Source organism: Zingiber officinale, chromosome 8A, assembly GCF_018446385.1.
Source record: "Zingiber officinale cultivar Zhangliang chromosome 8A, Zo_v1.1, whole genome shotgun sequence".
Taxonomy (NCBI): Eukaryota; Viridiplantae; Streptophyta; class Magnoliopsida; order Zingiberales; family Zingiberaceae; genus Zingiber; species Zingiber officinale.
Window position 1 is genome coordinate 5,808,745 of NC_056000.1, and position 7,162 is coordinate 5,815,906.

Genomic DNA, 7,162 nt, shown 5'->3' on the forward strand with positions numbered 1-7,162 from the left:
TGTCATCTTCACCATAAAACTTATGTTCACATTATTTAAATTATTCATGAATATAATATAATATAATATTTCAGTTAATAGATACGCTGAAAATAGTTGGATCGTTCTCATTTGGTTTCAAAATCTACCAACTATAGGCTTAAGTTAGGCAGAACATTGTAGGACAAACGCCTTCGTTTACGCCCATAATGAAACTTTAGTGTGATTTTTTTTTTACCAGCAGCATTTGGCCGCAGTTGACAATGTGCTTGGAATCAATTCTACAAGGTACTTTAATCTTAATTAATCTATTCATTAATAAAAGTCAACGATGGCAATATTGGGGTTTAGGGATATCTTGTGTTTTTTCTTCTGAGTTTGAACATCATTTCTCCGATATTTTCCTTGCAAACATTCCATTTTTTTCTGTGTTATTGCCTGATCATTTATTGTTCTTGTATATTCAATTTTCCTAATTTTTAAATATGTTTTTTATATTATTTAAAGATACATCAAAATTTTCCTAAAAGTAAGTATGAGTGTAGATTATGTCTATGAATAATATAATCTTATTTTAATACACCTTCAACACTACGTGAATTCTGAAGCGAAGGCCTGAGTAAAAAAAACAAAAAAAAAAAAAAACTCCAGAGAGCACAGAAGAAAGCAGTTGAGTGGCGTACGTAGTCAAGCTGCAGAAGAATCCTGGGAGGAGGGGGAAGACCAAATGAGAAAGAAGAGAATCTCTCAGGGGGCTCATCACCGGCAGCTGTTGCAGTTCTTGTCCGTCGACTCCGCTCCCAATGCATTCGTCCATCAGAGCTTGTTCTTTTTTATTATTTTTTCCTTGTCTGCCATTGAATGCCACCGTAAACCTGGTTCATGATGGTCGTCGACAGGTCTAGCAATTAAGTACCTCCTCTGTTCTCTTCTCTCTATGCTCTGTTCCCCGCCGTAACACCTACTTCCCTCCCTACGCCTCCCTACCTCTATTTGTTTTTGTATATTTCTGTCCCACCTCACCTGCTTAGTTCCTTTTAGCTCTGTGTGAGCTCAACATCTGCGTCGAGCACGCTCCATCATTCCGTCGAACGAACACCTTGCATACTGTTGCAGAAAGCTAGCTTCTTTTTGCTTCTGCATGAGCTCTGGTCATCATTTCATCCAACAAACTTTACTTTTTTCTATGAAAAAAGTAGACAGCAAAAATAACTGGCCTAGTGCTTGCAGAAAGAGATCGCTTCTTGGAGTTCTTCTCGCCTTCTCCGTGAGCAATCCGCATTCGACTCTGCTTTGAGCAAAACAGAGGAAGAGGAGATGATATCGGCGGCGGACCTTTACCACGTGCTAACGGCGGTGGTGCCGCTGTACGTGGCGATGATCCTGGCGTACGGGTCGGTGAAGTGGTGGCGCATCTTTACTCCGGACCAGTGCTCGGGAATCAACCGCTTCGTGGCGCTCTTCGCGGTGCCGCTGCTCTCCTTCCACTTCATCTCGACCAACGACCCCTACGCCATGAACTACCGTTTCATTGCGGCAGACACGCTGCAGAAGCTGATCGTGCTGGCGGTGCTCGCGGCGTGGGCGAAGTTGAGCGCCCGCGGCTGCCTCGAGTGGACCATCACCCTCTTCTCCCTTGCTACGCTTCCGAATACGCTGGTGATGGGCATCCCCCTGCTCAAGGGCATGTACGGGGCCGAATCCGGTAGCCTCATGGTCCAGATTGTGGTGCTTCAGTGCATCATCTGGTACACCCTCATGCTCTTCCTCTTCGAGTACAGAGGCGCCAAGCTCCTCATCATGGAGCAGTTCCCGGACACCGCCGGCTCCATCATCTCCTTCCACGTCGACTCCGACATCATCTCCCTCGACGGTAAGGAGCCGTTGCAGGCCCAGGCGGAGCTTGGCGACGATGGGAAGCTCCACGTGACGGTGCGCAAGTCGACAAGCTCGCGCTCCGAGGCCTACTCGCGGCGCTCTCTCGGTGGGCTCAACTCCGGCGGCATCTCCGTCACGCCACGCCCCTCCAACCTTTCCAACGCCGAGATTTACTCGCTGCAGTCATCGCGGAACCCGACGCCGAGGGGCTCCAGCTTCAACCACGCCGACTTCTACTCTATGGTCAGGAACGGCAACAGTGGCACGGCGAGCAGCTTGAGCCCGCGGCACTCTAACTTCGGTGGCGCAACATTCGACGTGGAGACAGGGCCCAGGGGTAACGGCGCGGCCGCAGCCTACCCTGCTCCACCTACCACCGGAATGTTCTCGCCGGTGAAGAAGGCTAATGGGGCAGAAGGAGGGAGGGACTTGCACATGTTCGTGTGGAGTTCGAGCGCGTCACCTGTTTCGGAAGGAGGGATGCATGTGTTCGGAGGGGCAGAGTTCAGGAACGAACATGGAGTTGCGCAGCAAGATGATCACCGCCACAAAGGTGAGATTTTTCAATTCTTATTTCCTACTTTTTCTCTTCTTTGGAAATGGAATGAATTATAAATTTTAAATTGTGTTGGTTCTTGTTCATGGATAGATGAACCCCACGGTGGTAAGTAATGGTTACTTTGGTAGTTGAGAATGTGAGGTCAAATCATAGGGATTTGATGCGTAAATCTTGGATCCTTTGTATTTCACCCCATCGGCACCTTATCCTCTCGGATATCATGGTTTTGAGCGAGCGATTTCGGTTTTTTTTTTCAGTTGTTCATGGAAAAATGGAATCGGTTACCATTGAGGGTGCAATTTCTACTGTTCATAACTTAATATCGTGCTGTTTAGCTTGTGGACCATTTGTCCCTTTAAAGAGGGAAAGACGACAACAACCATGGCAACTTAAGCTCTCTTTGTAAAACTATCTAGCACTGAAAAATAAAAGGATCAATAATTCAACAATTTGCTGCTTAAATTTTGTACTTGTTTTTCAAACTCAGCATTATTGAAACGTGTTCTTCTTGCTCACTAAAACTTTACAGTCCTAGAAGCCAATCGCGACGCCTATGATTTGTGCCGACGGGATGACTTCAGCTTCGGCAATAAACCCATTGGCCAGGGAATGGATCAAATGAAGAAGGTTGGCCAGAGCCTTGCCAATGTCGGCACAAATTCAGCAGAGCTCCACTCTAAAACGGGGGCTGATGAAGTCGCAAAGACCTCGATGCCACCTGCGAGTGTGATGACCAGACTTATATTGATCATGGTGTGGCGAAAACTAATCCGGAATCCTAACACCTACTCGAGCCTTATTGGTGTTATCTGGTCTCTCGTCTCCTTCAGGTATTGCAGGCTTCCTGTTACACCTTTTGAGTATCTGCATTGTGTAATGTATATAGCAACTAACCATTCCTTCAGGTACAATATTGAAATGCCTGCTATTATTGCAAAATCAATCTCAATACTTTCTGATGCGGGACTTGGGATGGCCATGTTCAGTCTCGGTTAGTAAGATTTTGCATCATGTTTCCTCAGGAGGCTATGCAATAGAGTATCAAAGAGTTTGGATCTTTCTACAGGTTTATTTATGGCATTACAGCCGAGAATTATAGCTTGTGGCAATTCCCTCGCTGCATTTGCTATGGCTGTAAGATTTGTCACTGGTCCTGCTGTCATGGCTGCCGCTTCTATTGCAGTTGGGTTGCGAGGAGTTCTCTTACACGTTGCGATAGTACAGGTTTTGTAAACTAAACTTAGCTGCTAATATCAAAACAATATGCAGCAGGAAAGAACACAAACTGAAAAGTAAGGTTTTCTTTTTCCTGCAGGCAGCTCTTCCCCAAGGGATTGTGCCTTTTGTGTTTGCAAAAGAGTACAATGTGCATCCTGATATTTTAAGCACAGGGTATGCCCTTCAATTTCTCTTTTGTTTTTTGCGTGATAGGGTGATTTTGTTTAAAACGTGTTTTGAATTTACTGCAGGGTTATATTTGGGATGCTGATTGCTCTTCCTATCACTTTAGTTTACTACATATTACTGGGACTTTGAAGCTGAAGAGTTTCATGGAACGCGAACATTGACAGATGGAGTTTGGAAGATAGTATGATTTCCTGACCAACTATTTAGTGTGACAGAGAGAGAGTTTAAATCTGTGAACTTTGCAGTAATATAATGACAAATAGAGTAGTCATGTAAAACTAGTTTTAAGTCACTAAACACACTAGTCTTCAAAAACCCTTGTATTTCTTTTATTCTAGTTGAAGAAATGCATCTGAAGAAGTGGTTTATTAACATCAATGTTTTGCACAATTCAAAGTCTATATTTGACCTTAATTTACTTACTTTATCTTATTTGATTTTTTTCTTCAATTATAGAATTCTTTAAAATTTTCTACTTGTGCACAGCTTCAGTTCGTGATTACATAGACATAGCTTATGATAGCTATCAAGAAATAACACAATTTTTCACTTGATCATCGATGTTCAAATGCCCTGAGATGGTCTTCTGTGGCATGGAGAGTAGGAACCTTCACTTTTAAAGGCTCATATGAGCTCTGCTCCGGGACAAAGGAGAAAGTTATGTAGGCAGCTCCCTCTTGATCTAAACTCAATTTGTACAACTGCTGACCGGCAGCAAAGCTACCGAGTAACTGATAAGATATCTCTGAGCCATCCATGGGTAAGCAAATTTCACTAGTGCCTGCCAGAATGTTGAAGAAAATTGAAATATATTTATTGGAAATTTCATTATTGCGCACAAACAAGCATTAATATATTTATTGGAAACTGAATTGATTGGTGTAAATGAGATCCACTGAAACATTATTAACTTTGGGGAGAAATGCTAAAATAAATAAGCATGGAAATAAGAGAAAAGAACCGCTTCAAGAAAAACCAAATGCTGGTCTGAAGCAAGAAACTAAAATTTACTTGATGATACACCAGGTAATTAACTAGTTCTTGAGTGCATACAGCAATTTGGTATTTGGCTCCTAAAATTCCTTTTGTTTCTCTGATAACTGAATAATAGCAATCAACATCGCTTGGTGGATGATATCAGGCAAACAAGTTCATGGCAAGACTAATAAAATGACCATGAGACATGTAGCATGGACACCATAATCAGGTTATGCTAGAAATCCTAGAAAACCCTATGCAAACTAAATGATATCTAGAAGTTCATATATGCAGGAGTAAAATAAGTTCCGCTAACTCAGAAAAAAAACCAAATAAATAAATAGCTCCTTTTTTTTTCTGTTGCAATGTTAAATGAAATAAGTGAGCTGAATTGTTTCTTGATTAGCGAGAAGTAGCATACACGAACAGACACGCGGGTCCAAAATACACAACTAAACACATTACTTCATTTCTTGGTTAAGTTTAACATTTTATTTCTTATCCAAGCTCCCCTAGCTGCATAAGTACCGACATAAACACACTAAATCTTGAATTTCTAAACAAAATATCCACAACAATACAAAGATTAATGTTCAGAGAGTCTAGATATGGTCATCCTTCCCTGTCAATTTCTTTTAAGATGCTATTGGGTTGCCTCAGCCATCACAAATTCTAGCTGCTCTAAAGATCTAATATTCAAAAAAGATTCTGTGATCGCTAAAACCTTTAAATCAATGCTGATATATAATAGATCCAAGTTTGTTTAACTTGTCCTAGACAAGAAACTAATAGCCATCTAAAAGATCTACACTTTGGTGCAACAAGCCACACATCCAGCAAATGAGTAGCTTCCAATAGTTTGTAAGCTTCCCATTTGAAAGACAATTATTTTGAATGAATCACTAAGTTCATTTATGCAAGAAGATAAATCACAAGCATCTAACCTCATTCATTATGCAAGACAATTTGTTTCTCTCATTTCATATTTAAATAACAAATGATTCTATAGTAATCTCAGATAGATCAGTTAGAAAAACACAAGTAACAGACGATAAGTACTCACAGACATGAAAACCTACAAGCAGCGAGTTCTTTCTGAGTTTGGTATAGGAACTCCAAGGTTGCTGAGACTTCCTCTTCGAATTGAAAGAACGGCCCATTCTCGAGATCCATTTTCCGAAGCTTGCAAAGCCCCTCACCCAATTCCATCATCGCTCCCCGGTGGTTCTGCATACTCACTTCCAACCCTAAAAATACCCTCTTTACCTGTTCAGAGACAAATTTCGAAACCTAGGGTTATTAGGTTACCTTACCTGGTTGAATAGATGATGCAGACCCACAGCACACTGCAGGATTCCATGAAGGAGCGTGCGGATGGGCTCCTCCGCGTCGTACCAGAGCTCCTCCAGGAAGTCATGGCACCGGTAGTACTCTCTTCCATTGAATAGTTCAACCGCCCGTCCAAAGCCGGTTCCTTCCCCATCCGATGGCTGCTCATCTTCATCGTCCAGAGAGTATTCGAGGCGGCCACCCGAAAGCCGGCGGCGAGCTCGGAGGCTGTCGGAACGAGGACGCACGCTGAGGAGTCGATGACGTCGGATGGAGAAGGGTTCCGCGGGCAGAAAAGTGGGGAGAGAGCGTGGCAGAAGGAAAGACACAGAGGACGGCGCGAACCTAGAGACCGATGCCATGACTTCAACCTTCGAGCGTCGCGACTCCGACCAAATCTAGCGTGTAAATATTTAACACAGGAAATAGTGAACCACGTCGCACCGACCATTGGTGACCATGGGTGTGGGAGTTACCCACGGAACCGGATCTTTTAATCCATATTTTTATGGACCAAGGATGGACTATATACCATTATAATTGGATAATAATGATGATACAATTATAATTAATTATGATTTTTTTTAATTCATCGTCCCCTTATATTATAGTTTGAATTAGAATAGGTGATCGGAGGTCATTCGATATGTGGTGGGTAAGTGACCAGGTTGCTGGTTGCCGAACAACGGGTGGCCTCCGACCATCCACCTCGACCCAAACTATAACTTCGGGGATGGTGAACTCAGGGAGAGATCGTAATTAATTGTGGCTAGATTGCCGCTACAATCCAATCGCAATTCTATATGGTATATTCCCTGGTCTATAAAAATGTGGACCAGGAAATCTCCCCTCATTACCCACACACACTTTGAGACGGTTTGGTTGTTAAAATATAAAGTATTATCGTATGAGATCTTAGAGTTAAAATTTAACATATTTGAGTATACGTTATTTTATATATTAGCTATTTGTACTAATGGCTAGTAGTCACCCATGATTCATTTCATCCGCAGGGGCGGATCCAGAGGGGGA

At 42.6% G+C, this 7,162-nt stretch overlaps 2 protein-coding genes across 3 annotated transcripts; one reads left to right on the plus strand and one right to left on the minus strand.

The window, feature by feature from the left end:
• Positions 1-678: 678 nt before the first annotated feature.
• Positions 679-4,195, plus strand: LOC122012107 (probable auxin efflux carrier component 1b). Its single transcript, XM_042568560.1, has 7 exons — positions 679-1,130; positions 1,210-2,410; positions 2,946-3,246; positions 3,322-3,407; positions 3,483-3,640; positions 3,732-3,808; positions 3,886-4,195. Exons 2-7 carry the CDS (start codon positions 1,297-1,299, stop codon positions 3,950-3,952), a joined length of 1,803 nt encoding a protein of 600 aa, XP_042424494.1. The 5' UTR covers positions 679-1,130; positions 1,210-1,296; the 3' UTR covers positions 3,953-4,195.
• Positions 4,196-4,281: 86 nt separating this feature from the next.
• Positions 4,282-6,542, minus strand: LOC122012108. 2 transcript variants are annotated; one of them, XM_042568561.1, is made up of 3 exons: positions 6,115-6,541; positions 5,881-6,028; positions 4,282-4,604 (listed from the first exon to the last, which is right to left on the minus strand). In XM_042568561.1, exons 1-3 carry the CDS (start codon positions 6,490-6,492, stop codon positions 4,378-4,380), a joined length of 753 nt encoding a protein of 250 aa, XP_042424495.1. In that variant the 5' UTR covers positions 6,493-6,541; the 3' UTR covers positions 4,282-4,377. The 2 variants fall into 2 exon arrangements, with proteins under 2 accessions (XP_042424495.1, XP_042424496.1); XM_042568562.1 differs by having other exon boundaries at positions 4,465-4,604; positions 5,865-6,028; positions 6,115-6,542.
• Between the last annotated feature and the right edge of the window lie 620 nt (positions 6,543-7,162).